This window comes from Sapajus apella, unplaced genomic scaffold (genome assembly GCF_009761245.1).
Source record: "Sapajus apella isolate SASKATOON/1434 unplaced genomic scaffold, GSC_monkey_1.0 scaffold70, whole genome shotgun sequence".
In the NCBI taxonomy this organism is placed as follows: Eukaryota; Metazoa; Chordata; class Mammalia; order Primates; family Cebidae; genus Sapajus; species Sapajus apella.
Genome location: NW_022437010.1, coordinates 9631252 through 9651910, shown reverse-complemented (window position 1 = coordinate 9651910; position 20659 = coordinate 9631252). Strand labels below are relative to the sequence as shown.

Sequence of the window (20659 nt, the reverse complement as noted above, 5' to 3'; positions counted from 1 at the left end):
TTAAACATTTTCTGGAGTAAGGTGAGGTATAAATAACTGAAATAAGGAGAAACAAAGAAACAAATACAGGACTCATCCGATTTTAATGGCATAGAAAGGAAACATCCAGAAGTATCAAGTGAAAAGGGTGCTTGTCCACACCCTCCTAAGGCTCTGAGGGCCATAAAGAGCGAGCCATTTGCTCACCATCCACAGAAAAGCATGAGAAACAAAATGCGGCATCCGTATGTGTCTCAAAGGTAGCGAGGGAAAAACTCAAAGGCTGTAACTTTTGTGACACTTGAGACGTCACTCCTTTGCAAGGCAGCATTCCCAGTAGGCAGTGAAGCGTGTTTGGAGGAGCTGGAGGGCAGATGAGGAGTGGAGGGAAGGCGGGTAGGGGGCTTGCATTCGAAACCACCTCTGAAGGCGTTGTCAACACAGCAACATCAATGAGGACAAACGTGCCACACGGTGGGTCCAAGTCTGAACTGCCCGGGGAAAAGTCAGTCGTGAATCAAGTACGGTGTAGCTCCAAAGAGCGGATCAGGGCGAGAGCTCCACTATATCAGATAACTGGTGGATCAGATGGTTTAGATCTTGGGAAAAGCAGGTTTGGGTTTTCCTCAAACCATGCCTATTATAAACTACTAGTAGAATATTCCTTTAAAATTAAAATCTCATAGTCTCTTCTAAGAATTCCAAGGGCACAAGAAAGAAAGGCCAGTGACTGCCGGACACCTTCTGGGCCTCACTAGGGTTCCTCTGAGCACTGCTACCTGAATCAGCAAAAGGCCAGCAGGGGTCACATCTCTGTATGGTGCATCTCACAGCTTTGGGTTTTCTTTAAAATGTAAAAAAGAAGCACTTTCTTACATAGTAAGAAAGTGTGTGCCAGTCACATACTAAAAAGACAAAAAGCCATTGTCAGGTGCTGTGGTGATATCTTCAGCTGGGTCCTGACCCTTCCTACTCCCAGAAAAATCCCTCAAAGCATCCATGCCTGATACCTCTGTCACTGGAAAAGAGGGTGAAGCTTTCTGATGTCCCCTTATTGCCTGAGAACCTTGTGCACTGCCTCAACTCCACAGGCAGGCATGATAGGTTATGTCCCCTGAGTACACAGCAGGTCTCTGTCTGCTGGTTTATAGATTCAGGCCACTAAGTAGGTGCAAATACATCCACTGCAGCAAAGCCAAGCTGCCCTGAGAAGAGGCAGAGGACAGTGTCCCTAGAACCAGGGTGCCAGCCACCCTTGTAGGACTGCTGCTGAGGGGCCTGGCTAGAAAGTGCTGAGAATAGTTGTCCCTGGAGGTCAGGGTGCAGAAGGGCAAAGTTTTTGGGTGACCCAGTGCACGTGATCTGGGAGGAAAGTGGGGGAGGCTTCGTCGGGGAGCACGGCCTGGAAATTGGCTGTGCCACTACCACACGGCATGACCTTGGGCAAGTCACTCAGCTTCCTGGTGTCCCAATTTCCTCATCTGACATGACGACAGTGAAGATCATGTTCCCTGAGCAGCTGGAGGAAGTGACAATGAGGTTCTGTGCTGGAGAAGCCACCGTGGCAAAGGCCAACATCTCAGAGGTGCTGCGTGGCCTCCAGGATCAGGAGAAGCCCTCAGTGCTTGGGGCTGATCATCACAGATGCAAGTAGAAGTGGCCAAGTCACATGAGTGGGCCTTGGCTCCTCAGTTCCAAAGGCATGAACTCCCTCCTCTGGCTGCCCTTACACAGCTATTTAGACTGCTGCTTACATGTGAGTAGATGCAAAAAGAGGAATTTACTGAGAATTAATGCTGTAACTAGGATTTAGAGATGGGACTGAGAGTTACATTTCAAAACCAGAGCTACTGAGAGTTACATTTCAAAACCAGAGCTTGAAGTTTGGGGAGAAAACAAACGTCTCTTCTCTCAACGAATACAGTCCTTTGGTTGGGCTAAACCTGCCTAGCTCAACTGGGGCAGGGTGCCTATGGAGGAGGAGTTTCTGCCTCATGCAGCACCTTTTGGATTAACTGCAGAATTATTTCTGGAAATGGTCAATAAAAATTACATATGTATATAAACCGATAACACAAAACCCCAAACCATACAAGTATACTTCATGTAAATGACTTTGGATCTTTAAAAATTGTTTTTATACTGCCTAAGTCCCTGAAGTCAGAGCCCGTGCTACAGCTGGACGCTTCCCAAGAATCACTGCTTGTCAACACCGCTCTTGCAGAGGCAGGCTGTTTACCTCTACTCTGCCTGTCAAGTCGACTTTGTCTCTAAATGCTCTGCCTGTTATTACTACCCTCCACCAGACTGGGAAAACCATATGTCTATGTGTATATTGCTGAGAAGCTTAACCACATTACTGATGAGAACACCACAGATCTATTTGTCAACTTGGTAAAGAAATCAATCACACTGATTGATCAGATGCCTAAAACAGCTAGCTGATTTTCTTTCCCACGTCTGCGCCATTCATTCAGTCTCTAAACCCTGAGCCGCCGCCTGCTCTGTACCTGCCATGGTATACCCAGGTTGTGGTCAGATCTGACGGAGCTTCAGCCTACCAGAGAACTATGTAGGGACCATGCCCTCTGGGGCTTCACCAAAAACTACCAGAGAACTATGTAGGGACAATGCCCTCCGGGGCTTCACCAAAATCAACCAAAACACACATCTGCCCTGACATGGCAGATAGACATTTGAGGTTCCCCTTGGAAATGGTCCTCCGAGACCTGGAGCTCTCCAAGGATGGAGAGCTCTCCAAGGGGTTGGGGAAGCCAAGAACTATCTAGGCACAAAAATCTTGACTTCTACATTTCTATCATCAATTTAACTTTAATCAGTAAATGATCTGGTGATACTGTCAAGCCCTTTTCCCATTGGGAAAGGGGGATGTCAAGCTCTTCCTAGGCAGCCATGTGAGTTTGTGAAGGGCTTAATGACAGACTTGCGAAGGGGCTGACTACACATCATCAGAAATTATACCAATGACAGTTTTAATCACTTGAAATGAACATTTAGAAAATACATACACCTATGAAAGGACGTGACAAGCCACGCAAAAACTTGGGACTGGAGAAGAAAGAAGCCAGGCTTGGCAGCTCAGCTTTGTTTTCTCAGCATGGACAGCTGGACAGGTATGCTTCCCTACAACTACATACATGAGGCTGTATTCTGAGCATTTTCCCCTGCGGGGGATCAGCTTTTATCTAATGCTTCAAGAGGTGAATGAAACCAACAAAGTTAGGGACAACTGAACTGTCTGCATCACTCCCTGCCTACAGCCCAGGGAAGAGCTGCCCCCACCTACCGAGGCTTGGCCAGCCTCAGAGCTGGCTACCTCGGGATCCCTGCAGAGTCCTACTCTGGTTTGAGGATAAGCCCTGGAAAACTGTATTTTTAACAGCTTTCTGGATGAGTCTGATGTACCAGGCTTAAGAACCATGGGCTAGGGTAGCCACCCTTGATAAAGGATGCCTGCAATTCTGCTTAAAGTAGTAATCTTGCCTGAGAAGAAATGGATTTCCTCTTTAAGAACATTTGGGTAACCAACCCACACATCCACAACAGCTGTGATGATTACAAGCAAAATGAAACATATATGTGGGAAATAAGTGGAGAAACTCATTTTGCCACTGTTTGCACCAAATCTGTGTATCTGTGGCCTGCAGTTCTGGAGATATTCCTCTGAAATTTTCGCACACGTTCAGTTTAGGCATAGTTTTCCATCCACTTTGTTTATCTCGGTGCTATCAGCCTGTCTTTGCCTCTGACACCCCTGGCTGCCTGCATACCCCTTCCATACCCCCTAAGTGACTCGGGAAACTTGTCGAAAGCCATCTTTTCAGTCAGATTTTGTGCAGCACGGATGAAAGTCCCTGTGGACTCTGAGGAATGAGCTGGGTGGAAGGACAGTGTTTCTTACATAGTGAAGGTCCCACCCGAGTGCCATCCAGCCAGTGGCTGCTGAGGGCAGCACTGCACAGGCTGCAGCAGAACATGGCCCACAAGCCTCAGCCAACCCATTACCTGAGCCTTCATTAACACCTGACACATTTCCTCTGTTTACAAGTTCATGACTGCAACCTACTCTCTAATCCTCTCCAACACTTGGAAACAGACTCTAAGATCAAGAGAAAGCTGCAAGAGATTAGAGGTTCGGGGCTTCATGGCAGACACAGAAGACGCTGGAAAAGTCAGTCAGATTAATCCAGACTCTTGGTTTGAGGAATTCTTTTCTTTCATAGTAATCACACCATTCTGCAATGCTATGGTATCTTAATCATAAGATCTCAACATGCTTCACAAACACTAATTTAACCTCCCACTACTTTTGTGAAGTTTATCATGATCATCCTTCACTTAGGAGACGGGGAAACTGAGATGATATATAAAGTAGAAGATATAGATAGCTAAATGAACTTTCAAGTGCTATGTTTTTATCTTAGGTCCTAATTATTTTGACCGAAGTGTTTTTTCTTATTTCCTTCAGGTGAATCAACTAATATCATTGCCAATGGTTTACATAAACAACAGAAACTGCAAAACACACATTCCTAACTTACTACCTATAACTAAACCAGGGGTGCGAAATGTCACTTCCATGGAGAGAAGATCCAGAAGACACAATGACTTATCATCAACTCCGGTTTTCAAACAAATACCCACTTTACTTTGAAGTCTCTGATGCTGACCTCAAAGTATGAGGATATCAGAAAGTTCAGAAGTTCAGACAGAAGTTCAACTGTCTGAGAAAGTTATAAAGATGGAGAAAGGGAAAAACAAAAAGTGCTGAGTTCTTTAAAAAAAATAGCAAGACCATGAAAGAGGCAGAAAAGAAGAGGAGAATATGTCTAGTAAGCAATCGCTTATTAAGTTTGGATTTCAATAGAGGTTGTTGGCAGAACAACATAAATATTATTTAGTTGTAGGGATGAAGAGAAAGTGACATGAATCAGAAAGCCTGACGAATGTGTGCCGATGACTGGGGCCATGGGGACAGACACGAAGCTGTTTCTGCTGCAGAAAGTGAGAAGTCCATGCTATCATAACTGTGCTTCTCCCAAAGCAACAAATTCGTAAGCCCAGGCTATGTAGAATCCAGCCATGGATGTCAGACAGACAAGTCAGAGGAAATGTGGTGGATTCACAGTGGCTGCTCTCAAGGACACAGATTCTATTTTATGCTTTGCCAGATAAACCCACATGCCAGGGGGTGTGCGCTAGCCTTTTCAGAAGTATGCTAAGTCAAACCACCATTAAAACCATTACCCTGGCCACTGCGCTCTCTGTGGGGTGAAGTGTCCTTGCCTCCACTGGACTTTGGCGCGTGTTATCTTTTCACCTCCTTTCTGGGATCAGTTGGTGATTGCTCAGCACCACATGTGACAACTAGGCTTAGGCCCTGGGCGCTCCCGGCACCCACCACCTGCCCACGCCGGGATCCAGTGGTGGTACTGTTTGCTCTGCATCTCCACCCTGTGGCTCCCTCCCACTGCCCACCCCCGCCAGCTGAAAGAAGAGACAATGTATTGGCACTGACAGCCATCCCCATCCCACCTTTGGGACAAGTGGGAGGTGCTGATGCATGAAGATAATATTCCATCTTGCCAATAGGCAAACAGGCTTTGGATCAACGCACTACACACACACACACACACACACACACACACACACACACACACACACCTGTGCACTGCATTTTACAGATGTGCCAACCTGCATGAAATTGGCTTTTCTCTCATCTCAATTTGGCAGCATGAAGCACAAGCACCTCAAAGGAAAATCAGCAACTGTTTTTGTCCATATTCTCTTCTCTTTTTCTCATTCATCTGATCCGTGGGCCAGTTTAAGTTCTTATTTCTCACATCCTCATTGTAAGTTAATGATTTTGGAAACAGAGGCATCCTCAATCGGGCCATTTCTCTTCATGTGGGAAACCTAGTATTTTTTTAAAAACTGTAGTTAGATACTTGTTTTAGAAAACATATCCAAAGACTATTCTAGTGCATTTGACTGAATTTTTCACCAAAATGGATGTGCAAAGAGGAAGACAGTGTATACCCTACTAGGAAAATCTCCATAAGCCCAGCACTTTTTCAGAAATTTAAAAAATGTTGTTCTAAATGACTATCATCTTATACAGTCATATATTTAAGTTCTTTGCACTTAACATTAAAAAAATGAGAAAAACACTGGAGATTCTAAGTGACAAAAAAAAGTATTATCATGCCACCAGGTTTTTGGAAGACCTTGGTTCCATAATACAAATACCAGCCATTATGGTCATTCACGGAGTGGAACTTAATTCAGAAGGTTTTAGAGTACCAGAGAAATGTGTGATGGGGAAAGCCAGAGAACAGAGTGTCTTTTATGCTAGGTGACACTTCGTTCCACAAATATAGCCTCAGAGTGGGTAAAGGAAAGATGGCATTTGCCAATGGGGCATTTCTTATCGAGGCTCAGAGCTGGAAAAGCCTCCAGTTAGCAGGCGTACTCTCTTCAGACAGAAGCAACCTAGGATGCCTTCTGCACATGCACTACTGTTGGTGTAGTCTGCCAAGACTTCAAGACACCACAAGGTTTTCACACAGTGTGCATGCTGTGGAATGGATGCACAGGGCCCTCGTGGCCTAAAGGGTGGAGTCAGGCGGCAGTGTCTGTAATATGGCATCACTAGGTCTTCCTATAGAAAGGAGCCAGGGAGCACGTCTGGAGTGCTGAGTTTGTGTCAGCAGTTGGGATTATCAAGAAGGGTGCAGAGATGGAAGTGGGGAAACAAACAGAACCTATAAAAATAGGAGTTTCAGAACAGACGAAGAAAAACATAGAGAACATCAGCAAAAACACAAGGAGACAGGAAAGTGGCAGAAAATGAAAGAACTAATGAAAAGGCATGTACAGAGATAAAGGAATAGAAATGAAATATGAACTGTTCAAAGGCTGAATATACAAGTGTAAGTTGTGAATGAACTTAACACTCATCTTGCCATGAAATCTCAAACAGAAAGAAAGAGGAACATTATTATTTCTATTTTCTTTGCTATTTGGAATATTGCTCTCCAATAGTTTAATACACCAGTTTGAATAATTTTGGTTCTATCAGAGCTGGGTGTAAAGCATAAGAATGATTCTTTCGGGAGGTGCACATCCATTCATTCATTCTTTATCCCCTAATGATAAGCCAGGTAGTCTCCAAGGTCCTCAGATGTCATTCTTCCCCCAAGACCCCAGGTGGAAACAACCCATCACAATGCAATGGGACAAGCGGTAAGTGCTGACTCTGCCTGGGGGAATAGGCGCACGCTGCACCAAGGACCTGACATATGCGCAGGGTCTTGTGACTAATATTTCATCGGTTTTTTCAACGTGCCCACTGAGATCAGTGGGAAAATATTCATTGTTATGTTGCAGCAGGAAAAACAGAAGTAAGGAGAGGTAAGGAACTTTAAGAAAACTTCAAAAGTCTGAGAGCTAGGAATAAAAGGTGTTGAGATATATCCCTTTAAAATTTATAATGCAAGCCGGTAGGACATACTCAAACTACCACTATACTTTTTCAATTTTAGAATTTCAATTAGGGACTATAGTCCTTTCTAATCCTCCAAAACAAAAACGGATTCAGAAACAAATACATCTTACTAACTTCAACACCTTAGTAACTTGCCTTAGAGAAAATGACATATTCCCCAAAATTCAAACAACTGGTTTTAGATGATGATGTTAGGCACATTTTCTCCACTGACCTCTTTTCAAAAAATAATAGAAACAGCCTGAATTTAAAATGTAGTGTCTTTCTAATACTACTATGAAAAACATTCACACAGAATTTCATTCTCAACAAAATCCCTGTAAAATAGGGAAAAACTATGAAGTCAAAGAATATGTAAAAAAGATATAAAACATCTTTAGATTGGTTTTCCCTGAGTGACTGTTAAGGATCCATGTTTATGATACAAACAAATTTCTCTTATGAAAGTAAGGCCCTCCCTACTTCTGGCTCTGCTTTTTAATCACCAAAACAGCTGGGCACTGTTTAAGAATTTGTCTCAAACACAAAACTTGTTTAACTAAACTTACCAGAACAGGTGAGGAGACACTCTTCCAGAATTTGAGCCCAGCAGGGGTCAGATGGCAAGTATCAAAAGACAGATTAGTGGTGTCAGGATAGTGGCTATGTGGCATTTAATGATGACATATGGCTGGTTTCAAGGCTTGTGACAGCAAGAAAGAAAACGGCAAGAAAATAGAAGGTAAAAATAAAGGAGGAGCGGCTCAGCTGCCACACAGAGGCTGGAGGCGAGGCAGTGAAGAGGGGTGCCCTGCAGGCCACGTGAGTGAAGGCCCGGCCAGGGCAGGGCGTGATGATATTGGCTCCACCAACCTTGCTTCTCGGGGTTCCCGAGCTGGGCCACCCACCCACTCCACCTGCCAGAGTCCTTGCCCATATCTCTGTTCATGCTGCTGGCTCATTCCCACAGCACTTTCTGCCCTAATTGTGAACTCCCTCCTAGTTCCTATACCCTGTCTCCCCACTCTCTCTTTTAAGCACAGATCTTTCCAAAGCCCAGCTCTAAAAGTCCTCTTCATTGGGAAGTCTGTCCTTGTCCCTCTGCCTGACGTTTCCTCAGGCCCAAGTACAGCCTGTCCTCATTTCCAGTTGCCCAAATGTATCAGCGGTGTTTTCTGAGGATGTACATTGTGCAATTTTAAATAGATGATGCACCAGAGTCTTCCAATTTGGTTTCCTCCTCAAAGTGATTAATAACCTGCTGTCCATTCCATTGAAAACACTAACTCAGCACTGGTTCAAAGTGATTAACTCAGTGTTCTCTGCCAAGAGAAAACCTTATTGTCCAAGAACCCTGGAGCCTCCGCAAGGAAGGTGGCTTTCCCAGCACCTTGATTTAGCCCAGTGGGACTCTGTTGGATGTTCTGACCTCCAGAACTGTAAGACAATGTATTTGGGTGGCTTAAAGCCACTAAGTTTGTGATTATTTGTTAAAGCAGCAATAGTAAACCAATAGAGATTTTAGACTATCAGAGTGACACCAAGCTGGTTCTAGGAAGCAAGTAAAAAGATGGGTTTTTGCAGAAAGGTTTCTGAGGGAGGAGCATGGTGGATGATAGGCAGGTAAATGTGAAAGTGGATGATAGCCTAAGGTCTTCCTTGGTGGCTGCTCTCTAGCCTACTGGGGATACTGCAGTTCTAGGAGGTGCCATGCAGCTTGCTGGGTTTCAGTGCCCGTCACACTCCCTAGAAACACACCGTTTAGGCAGAATCAGCAGTCGATCATCAATTCAACACACCCCTACCTTCCACCACGATCATCCTTCCTACCCCTGGATTAAGAAGTACACAGCTGGCAGTATTAAGGAACAAGTAACTTTTTCTGCATGAAACTCTATAGGTATAAAACAAAATAAATATTTAAATAAAAAAATGTCAGGAGTTGAAGAGCCCAAAGTATCCTTTCAGGAGATGTCTTTTGATAACTAATAATTTCACAGCAGTATATAGTAATGATAATTAATAATGATGACTAATAAAAATGACACTATGCAGCACAAAGCACCCTACACTTACAAAAGCCCTTTCATCTTTAAGAATTCTAAAATGCTTTGCAACCTGACTTCCAGGACCTAGTGATTTGCAGTTGGGTCTCTGCTTGCCCTCTTAAACTGTTTTCCCTGGATTGAGATGAAGTAATCATCTGCCAATTAATGTAAAGTCTTTGGTATTAGCCCTTTACACGTTAGTCGGGCCCTATGGCTCTCGGATACAAGTGCTTGGTTTGTGTATTCTGTGAATTCTTAACCTACTTTTTCAAAATATGTTTCTGAGGCTTACCTCCTGGAATTCAAATTTGCCTGGCTCTTCGACCAGCTCCCTGTGCACCCTCTTCTTTCCCCCAGAAATGCTCTTTTAGGGAGTTTACGTATATCAGGATTTCAACTTTCACCTCTTGCACATCTAGCCCTAGCCCTGGCCTCTTTTCCATACACCAGGCCTCCAGCTCCAACTGCCTCCCTGATTTTGCTGCACAGATATCCCCAAGGCACCAGGAGTGTGACAGAACACCTCAACACCTCCCCCTGCAGAACAAGTCTTCTCGATGGATCTCTGATCTGGGCTCTGGCATCATCACCTGCCCACCACCCTGCAGGGTTCAGCCTCTGTGCTGGGAGTCACCCTCAGCTCTGTCTTCTCTTCCACAAGCCCTTGGACCAATCTGATTCCATGGTCTCCATCTCTGCCATGTTCTGGCACCTGTCACTGTTTCTCTCACCTGGGCTGCCCTGGTTCGGTGAGTCCCTCATTGCAACTTCAAGGCTGCTCCCCTGCCTTTCATCTGAAAGTTTCTAATGGACAGGACCTTATCTCATCTATCTTTATATTTCTTGGTGTTAGAATGGGACTTACTTCCATAGTAATGGAATGTTCAATAAACATTCTTTTCAAACTGAATGTTAAGACCTCAACTGCATATTTTATTTTCATATATACTGACATATATCTGAGAAGCTGAAGGTAAATCAGAATTATATTTTAAATGTACATGGCCAATGTACTATCTAAAAGATTCCTGTAATAAATCCTAAAAACTGCAGAGACTTTTAGTACCCATACAATTATTTATTTTTTCAGTTTAGATATTCTTATACTAGGTTTTCACAGGGCAAGGCACACCCGATTTACCCAGGAAACTAGCACATCGATGACAGCATTACAAAATGTCTTGATCTTTTATTAAGGACAGTTTCTATTTCTGAACAACAGCTGAATGAAACTGGGTGTTTACTGATGGGCCAAACCTGTTAAGCACTAAATGTCTAGAAGGCAGATGAGAGCTACGAAGTTGGGAAAGAAGCCCGGCAGTGGTGAGTTTTTACCTTTGCTACTAGGTATAACAGTGGATAGAGAAGCCAGCCAGGCATGAGCCACAGGTGTGGGCAGTGAGGCCACAGAAGGCATGCAGGGTGAGAGAAAGGTGGAGCAGAGCCCATGGTAGATGGGCATGGACTACACTTCAGCCCCAGAGTATTTTGGTGCCTGAAGAGCAACTGTTTTCAAGTAAGAAGGTGTTAGGAAATCAATCAAATTTGACAAGGAATAGTTAACTTTATTGAGAGCATGAGGCAGAACATGGTGAAAGAAGCCACAGGGTGAAAGAAACCATAGGCAGTAATATCTGTGAAATCTCCATGAACACAGATTTTTGGATTGCTGTTATTCTGGAAGATAAATATGGCTTGGTAGAACAGGAAAAGCATTGCTGATTTGTTAAAATATATATATAAATAAAGAGGATTTTTTAGATTCCAGAATATAGAGCTCATTGGCTAAAGTAAAGATGAAAATAAAGATGGAACAGGTAATCACATCAGGGATGAATGGATCTCTCATAAGTAATTCTACTCTTTGGGTGACGTACATCAGAGCTACTTTAGGTAGAAGCTGAGCTCAACAACTAATTGTTCTTCCTATGGAAAGTTGATGCAGATGCTCAAACTTTTAAGATAATAAAAAGATTCTGGAACTTATTTTGTAGATATCAATAAGTCTACATTATGATTATAAATGAGGACAGTCAGTCATTACCTAAATAACTTTATGGAAAAAAGGTACAGATGTTATAGGAATTCCCTATTGGTCCAAGTAATGAACGTTTCTACATTAGGAATACTAGAGAGTCTTAAGGATAAATCCAAAAATATTCTTAAATAAGGGAAGTTACATAGCTTTGTACAGCCATAAAGATTTTTGAGTCTTTAATGACATCATTTTAATTTAGATGTGATCATAAGAAAAGAAATTTCAAGGAAAAATGGAGGAAGTTGGGGGTATTATAATCAGTACACAATTACTGTTTCATTAGCTATGAAATGCTCTCAAAGGGGGAGAGCAACTGAGGAAAGATCCCAGGCTTCAGGAGGAATGTTATATGGCTCTGGGGGTTTTGTATGCGATCCTGTGAAGTATGAAAAACATACAGTGGAATATTAAGGAATCAACTGAAGAGGCTGAAACTTAAAGCTCCCTTGGTTAAGTCCAAGGAAGGAAAAGGGCAGGAAAGGCCAATGTGATTAAGGAAGGATATAAAGATTAGTATGAGGAGCCTAAGAGGGAGGCTTAAAATATATAAACAGTGATTTAGAGATATAAACTATTTATAAAATACAAGAAGTACGAAGTACAGAGAATAATTACAAAAGAGGAAACATTCTGATCGGCATTCCACACCACTGTGGTCCGTTCGTTATGAGAGCAGAGGATGCCAGGAAATTAAAATTGGAAGTGACCTTCCAGAATGAGTAGTCTCACCTCTCTTTCTGCAGGCCCAAGAGTGCAGGAAGAAAGGCGCTCATCCTTAATCTGCTCTCTCCACATCCTCTGACCCTAGCTCCCACTATTCAGAGAAAAGAACAAAGAAAAGCAGGGGTGGAGGGGAGGATTAGAGCCTTAGAGGTCAGAAGGAGCAGGAACAGGAGGGGTGGACTGGCTTCTAACAGAGCTGGTACAGATGAAGGGATAGAGTGGGGGGATCTAATTTCCTGCTTTGGGAGGGGAAGTGTGAGAAGGTGGTGAGAATAGCTATGGGAGAAAAGGGGGACAGTTTCAGGACAAAAGGCCAGGCTAGTGAGTGTGTTAAGGGCTTTTCACCCCCAAACGCAGAGACAGAGCTGAGGGAAGCTCTGACTGGTATTTATATAAGTCCTCTGATGACAGATCAGGTTCCTGAGGTCTGGAAAGTGTTACATACCATTATTCTAAACTGGGCTATGAGATACAGCAAGCAATTATAGGCCATTTAACTTAACATCATTTACAGAAAAATATTAGGAAAAGTTTGCGGGGTGGGGGGAGGTTGGGGGGTGGGGAGGACAAGCATATGGTAATTTGATTAGAAACAGGCCACATGTTTATACTGGAGGAAGGTGTTGTTTTAACTAGCTTGTCGACTTCTTTGAAGTTATTGCTTTCTTAGTTCTAGGTTTTAACCCATGATTTTTATCCTGATATCTATAAAGATTAGGAATAAATATCAGATATCTAAGTAAATAAAAACCAATCACAACTGAGGAGACTAAAACTACAATGGGAAGAAAAATGAACATTAAATGGTGTAGCAAGGAAAAAAAATTTAGTAAATAGCTAGTAGAGGTAAATAAAGCCAAGATATTTTCATGAAAAATACTTGATTTGGGTCTGTGAATGTGTCCCCTTATGCCACTTCCTATGATGCTCTGCAGGAAAAAAAAACGGACTTTTTGTTTATTTGACTGAACAATTATCTTTGTTTTTTTTGTTTGTTTGTTTTGCCTTTTTAGAGGATTGAACATTTGATGTGGTTAAACTTTTGGCACATTAGGATGAATACTTCATTAATTCTTCCTTTGTAAATTTTTTAAGTTAAAAATTCTCAAGAAGACACATTTGTAGTTATTTTAGATACATTAATAGGTCAATAGCAATTTTCTCAGATTTACACAGTATTTCGGTACTACTGAATAGCTACTGAACTTTCAGAAAGAGGATCAGAAATGCTTTTAAAAAACAAACATTTTAAAAAGTGCATGAGACCTGATGTGTCCTCACTACCTTTTTTTTCCAAATTTTTTTCAAATGTTGGCTAGAAGCTTCAAGTATGTTTTGTTATCTACTTTTGGCTGGTTAGTCTACGTAATTCACTAATAACGCCAATCTATTTCTCCAAAGATTCTGGACCCCAGGAACTGCTATCATTTCTGCACCTGCAATCTCCACGAGGGTGGGGACTGTATCTGTTTTGTTCATCATTGTACTCCTAGCGTCTAGCACAGGGTTTGATAAATATTCAGTGAATGAATAAATGATTAAGAATAACAATAACACTGGATATTTACTTTGTGCCAGACACTGTACTGATAGGTACTCTGCATAACTGACTCTGCTAATTCTCCAATAATTCTTTGAAAAAATTACTATTACTAATCTCATTTTTAAAGATGAGGGAACGGAGGCACTGAGAAGTTAAGGAACTTGCCTAAGGTCACACAGCTAGTCATCGACAGGTTTCAAGATCAGGCAGTCTGGCTAACAGGCTCACATTTGAGCATAATACCACTTCCTCTCCAAGAATGAACATATAATGCAATAAATCTGTGCATCAATGTATGCATGTACAGAAAACTATACACAAGACAGGGGTCTTAAGTGGCACAGAACTCAAATACTAATGTTATTATCAACAAATACCAGAATTCAGGAGTGATGGAAAATTTGAAGTCTAATTTCTACGATCAAGCTCTCTGTGGTAACAAACCTCTGTAGGCAGAGTACCAAAAAATACTGCTCGATTGAGCTCTAATTGGCTGCTGGAGCATTCAAAACTTCACATTGGTACAAAAGTGATATTTAAGGTTTTGAGGCACTAAATCAATGAGGAAAAGAAATTACCAGCACATGTGCTACTATGCCCTATATGGAATCACTGGTGGCCTCTTTGGGGCTAGTACCTGCCTTTGCTGAAAGGGCCATTCTTTAGATCATCCTGAGTGTTATTCAAAACACAATATAAAGCTCTATTTTCCTCTAGTCTTGCTGTAGGATATTAGTGTTCTGAGAACTGATGTGTCCTCACCACCATTTTTTTTTTCAAATTTTCTTTATGGTATTTTTTTTTTCTTCTATCAGTCATTCTGAAATGAGTGTTCCTCTGCAGAAGATCCTAGGGGATAGATGACCTAAGCTAATCAGTGAAAGTACTTTTATAGGCCATAGGAAGGATAAGAAGCCTCCATAGGAAGGATAAGAAGCCTTTGGCATGTGCAGGATGGACTGAGAACCTGAGAAGGGGAAGATACAGTTTAGGTGTGAGAGAATTCCACATCTACCCCAAGTTGAGTGTGGATAAGCCTCGGAGAAGCTTGGTGCTTTTTCAGGACTCACACAAAATGACTGTAGACTGTTGGCTGTTGGGGCCTCACACCTAAGTAAAAGCTTATTTACAATGTAGTCTCCAGTTCTGGTTACCTTTCAACTGGAAGAATATTCTCACCCCTGAGGCAACTCAACAGGAGGCTGTCAAGTTGATCCAAGTTTTAGGAAAACTTGTTGTTCTGAGGAATGAGGTTAAAAGTTTAGTCTCACCATACAAGAAAAGCTTACCCAGTGGAGTATTAAGTTGAAGTGGAGTGAATGAAATTAATGCAGCCTAGAGGCTTAGAAAGATGAAATGTAGTTCAAGGTTCAAAATTGGACAGTAAAGGGAAGCTCAGGACAGAGCTAGCTCAGTGGAAAAATAAAGCAAGCATATGAAATCAGACACCACTCTTATACTCAAAGAATGCTAGTGTCAACAGAGCTGCAGAACAGGTACCATGATAGCATTTGAATGAACAAAAGAAATGGGAGGGATGCGGTGTCGGTCACGGCAGGAAAGGGGGTCGATGCGGATTCAAGAACAGTCTTGTTAGTACGAGGGTCCTTTTCCTGTTCAGTGAATTCTTTTGTTCTGTGTCCTTATCAATCCCACACCTTGCTTAAGTAAGAATGACAGACAAGCCATTCTTAATGACTTCCTAGCTTTTGAAACTATTTTGGTGTCAGAGAGGGAAAGAACCACATTTAAGTTGTAAAAATTGAGGTTTCTGTATGGCTTAGTAAATTTCCTTCTCTGAGATGACCATTTTTGTTTGTGGAGACAGAAATGCATTTGCCCAAATATGTGATCTGTGCAATGTTTCAGACAATTGACACCTCTGTCGCACCTCACCGGGCCAGAGAGACAAATGGCAGCACAACTCAGGGCTCCAGCCGGCAGTCCTTGCTATGTCAGCACAGCGTGGCTGGCATCTTCCTCCCTGAGGGCCAGTACACATCCTCTCCTAGGCACACCCACTCTCCATTAGCACCGGGAACAATTGTTCACTGTGTCAGAGCCCCGGCCACGCCCTTCGTCCAGACAATGCACAACTCCACAGCCCTACCTCTCCCAAGCACTGGTTACTTCCTTTCCTTTCTGTTTCCTCTTGTGTGTAGACTGGATGAAATACAGTTTTTTCCTTCTGTCTGAAACAGGACATTTTAAAAAGTGGCAAACGATGACTGATTCACTTTCAGTCTCTCCTCACTTGGGTTTTCCTAATCTCTCCAAGGTTGTACAACAGATAGGAATTTGGTTCAGAACATAGGGAAAACAGGCTAAAAAAAATTCAATTTTCACAGTGAATGTTCACTAGGCAACTATCACATACGAATGTTTCTCTCTAAAGATGACGCTTTCTATTATCTTTAGGTAGATTTCATATGTTGAGTTTTGTTTCCATGGTGAGGGTAGACCACATTAAAGTAATAACAGCCAAGCTAGGCAGCTTTATAAATTTAGGAAAGGAGGATGTTATGTTCTAACAACCATTTTTTAACACAGGAATGTCTATTTAGAAATTTACCCATCCATCTAGCAATCAGTCAGTATGGATTAAGTACCTATCTTGTTATAGCCTAGTTTTTTGTTTTGCTTTGTTTTGTTTTTCAGGATGGAGTTTTGCTCTTGTTGCCCAGGCTGGAGTACAATGGCACGATCTTGGCTCACTGCAACCTCTGTCTTCTGGGTTCAGCAATTCTCATGCCTCAGTCTCCCAAGTAGCTGGGATTACAGGCATGCGCCACCATGCCTGGCTCATTTTGTATTTTTAGTAGAGATGGAGTTTCTCCATGTTGGTTTCAAACTCCTGACTTCAGGTGATCTGCCCACCTTTGCCTCCCAAAGTGCTGGGATTATAGGCATGAACCACTGCGCCTAGCCTTAAGATATCTTTTTAAAGTCCCTACCCTCAAAGAGTTCACAATTTGGTAAAGAGAGAAAGACATGTAAACAAATGATTATAGTGAGTTATAGTAGGTACTATAATAGAATTATAACATAATTCTATTATATAATTCAGATACAAAGAAAGGAGTGGGAGGGAATTTCAGCGATAGTGGTATATTGGCCAGAAAAGGCTTCATGGACAGGGTGATACGTAAGTCTGAAAAATGCAGGGGAGACAATTTATGGTGTAGTGTGCAAGAGTGTACTCGTGTATGAGTACAGGACACAGACAGAGCTGGAGAGGCAAGCAGCCCCTCCAGGTCCCAGATATCCTGAAGGTCTGGGAAGGTATTCTGAAGTCAGGCATCCTGTAGGTTATCAGAACCAGCCATTAGAATAGGAGACCAATATGATGAGATCTGCTTGTGATGTGAAATTCTATTTTTGAAATCAATGATTTCTTTGGGTGGGTTTAACTCTTATTTTCCTTCATGGAGCAATGAAGTTTGTGGTGAGAATGATAATCTCAAATTTAATCCACTGTGTTCTGACTTAGGAAATGCGTGCTGAAGGATGCCAGGGAGCTGAACTGACAGCTCCAAAGGCTGGCAGCAGGCATTTCGTGAGCACATTTTCCCAGCCAGCCAGCCAGCCAAATGTGGCCACCCACTGGGTGGCCAGAGAGTCCTTACCACTTCAGTTGGCCGGTAGTACTTGAGATCCACAGTCACGTGAACTTTGCCGGTCTCTTTACATCTGCCCACTTCATTTTCATTCTTTCCTTCCCACCTGTAAAGAAGATAAACACTGAATCAGCTCCTAATTGCTTGGGAGCATTTGGCCGTGCTGTGGCACATTAGGATGCCCCAGCCCTTTCCCCGCAGGAGCGCGTAAGCTCATTAACTACAGCAGCACAGGCTGATGCTCAACCTGGACTTTCAAAGCCTTCCTAGATCTGTTTTCAAAGGGCGCAGTTTTTTCCCTTTTCTTTTTAAAAAAATCATGATGAATTCAGAAGCGAGACTTTAGAAATAAACAGATTAGCCAGAAAATAAAATTGGGCAGCTTTTAGGGATTTCAAAGATTTTTGTATTTCTCTAGACCATTCTTGATCAAGTCAATTATTATAAATTTATTAATGTCTTTTGTCCTCTCCCTTTATTTTTTTCTCTCTTTTATAATTTTGGGGATATTCAGTGTTAATGCACTCCATTTAGGAATAAGTTTTATACCCTAATTAAGCATTCGATGCATCCCTGGATCACATACAAGTTCTCTTGCTCTCCCCAGTCAATGGTGGGCCTCCTTAATAAGTCTCAGATGATTAAACCTCCAAAAAGTACACAACTAATTGTTCGTTTCCTGCTGAGAGAGGGTGTATCAATATTACTTTCCTATAACCTCCTCTGACCTAGCTAGGATACTGTTTGCACAGAAGTTTCCTTCCCCGAACATCCACAGCTGACAGAAGTAAGGATCCCAGGAGCGACTCCTTGAGTCCACACTGTGCAGGATGAGCTCATATGCGTCAAGATTAGCTTCTCGCTAAAATTCTACTTATCCATTTTATGTTCTCATTTTTTATAAATCAAGCCACTCACTTAATGGTAACCTCTGGATTTCTGTAATATTATATAATTTGAGTTATTATTTTTACATATGAAATTTTTTGCAAAAAAAGAAAAGTAATGAACAAGTATGGACATGTTTGACTTTACCGTTTATCCTTAGAACCAGTTTGCATTATGAGCTGCAGATGAATACTGTGAACACAGAATTCTGTATGCTCTCTGGGTCAGAGTCCAATGGGGAAGACAAAATTAGTTACCTGACTATGTCAGCCACAGGCACCACTGAAAATGAACATTAAAGGTTGATCACAGTTGTATTTTGGAATAGGTTGAGAATTAAAGACATAAACTGGCCTCAGAAGCCTCATTTTTGATGAATCACCTGAATGTTCTGGCAAATCACTTCTTGGTAGCAAAGGGGAAATATTTCACTGTTGGAGGAATAATCTGTTAAGTATGCCTTTGGAGTCAAGGCAAATGTGAAAATTGTCCTACAACACAGGGAATTATATAGCACAATATGTTAAATAATATACAACAACTGTACAACTGGTCATTCCCCCAGGACTTGCATATTAATTAATTAATTCAAAAAGGATATTTGGTAATTTATTTCAATTTATTTCTTAATGTTGATTAGATCAATTTGATGGGTCTTGATGTTGATTAGATCAATTTTCAATTTCAAAGCAAGGGAATTGGTAGGTAAGCAGAGTTAAGTTTGTGGAAAATTCACCGGGAAATGGAAAGTGGATGTTTTGGAGCATGGAGATTGAAAGTGTTTAAAACATAACCTAAAGTTATGATGACCCTCATACATCTCCTGTGGATAAAGATCAAATCTTAGCTAACATCCACAGGAAGGGAGGACCTAAGTCATGATTTTTTTTTTAAATTTACAGTCTAATTCTAAAGTTAATTGCTTAAGTAGAACCTTTTTAAAAAAAATTTTGGTTAGGCTTTCAGCAGATAAAAGTATATTTGTATTTCACAGGCACGTTTTAACTATTTTTGTTCACATTTCATACTTTGCAAAGAGAAACAGGTTCAGCAGATACTTGTGTGATATATCTCCAACGAAGTCAAAGAGTTAACAGAAATACCATTTTCAATTTTGCTGACCGATTTTTCACTGTGGCTGGGTATTCGGTCTGTGATGGGCCATGGTGACTTACAGGCACACAGACATTCCACTGTCCTTCTGCTGGTAAATCTCCTCAAATGTCACAAACATGAGAACTGATGATTCGAGCCAATTTATAATTCAATTAAAAAAAATCACACAAAAACACACGCATATTTAAATCGACAAAGCCTTGGTAAAGACTTGGACAGCTTTTCCTGATTTGGGAGGCAGCATGTGAGTCAGGACAGTACTGAGGCCATGTCTGAGGGGTCTTTAGACTTTAGTGGGGTCTATAAACTGTTTCTGTGAAGGCCCAGATAGTAAATACTTAAAGCTTTACAGATCTCATTAGTCTCTGTTACATGTTTTTCCTTTCTCCTCCTACTTTTTCTGTTTCTTCTTCCTCATATTTTTCTTCCTCATTATTTTCTTCTTTAAAACCTGTTCTTACCTCCAGGAGAGTTAAAAAAAAAAAAAAAAAAAAAGGCCCTCAGCTGGGATTTGATCTGCAGGCCACACTTGCCCACTCCTGCTTTGGCCGGTCAGGTTAATGGTATCGCCTCACCCTCAGCTGAGGGAAGCATTTAATTCCTGTTTATAGCAGTGGGCTGCACGGCTAGACTGCTTGAATTTTAGTGTCTACTACTGATTCTCTTTGATTGCTTTGCTGGTCATAGACTAACATTTGGGATTTGTAACACTAGCTGAAAATGGGAAAAGGCTGAAGGAGAAACATTCGCTCTCTAAGGGGTTTATTAAATACAGCCTGAAAGTCAGACTTGGGTCTGGTGCTACTTTGGCGCTCACAGGCACCAGCTCCCTTGCACGACTTTCTTGCTGCGGTCTGAACACTGTCTGCTGAACTTCCATCTTGCAAATGCTGTCTACAGTCAAAACAGTCTCTAAGGGCATGGCATTGCCCTCTACAATTAATATCGTTACATTGAAGAAGCAAATGTAATCAGGAAATGGCTCAAAGCTGAATTGAGCTGGCAAAACTACTTTCTAATTTGCACCAGGTCTGAATGAGGGCAGTAAGCAAAAGTTTCGGCCAAGTGCCAAAAAACATTCAGTTACAACAATACATGAAACACTTGTATTAACAAGTAAAAGGTAACAGCTAACATGTCCTAACAAGCAATATTATGACTCAAAGCAGAGCTGCAATGTTAATGAAATGACAGTGGCTT

At 41.8% G+C, this 20659-nt stretch overlaps 1 protein-coding gene across 2 annotated transcripts in view; it reads right to left on the bottom strand.

The window, feature by feature from the left end:
* GMDS (GDP-mannose 4,6-dehydratase) overlaps positions 1–20659 on the bottom strand; it is a 636169-nt gene that overhangs the window by 81053 nt on the left and 534457 nt on the right. For both annotated transcript variants that reach the window (XM_032250133.1, XM_032250134.1), the window contains exon 9: positions 17465–17561. In XM_032250133.1, coding sequence (XP_032106024.1) covers positions 17465–17561 — 97 coding nt within the window. The remainder of the gene's footprint in view (positions 1–17464; positions 17562–20659) is intronic.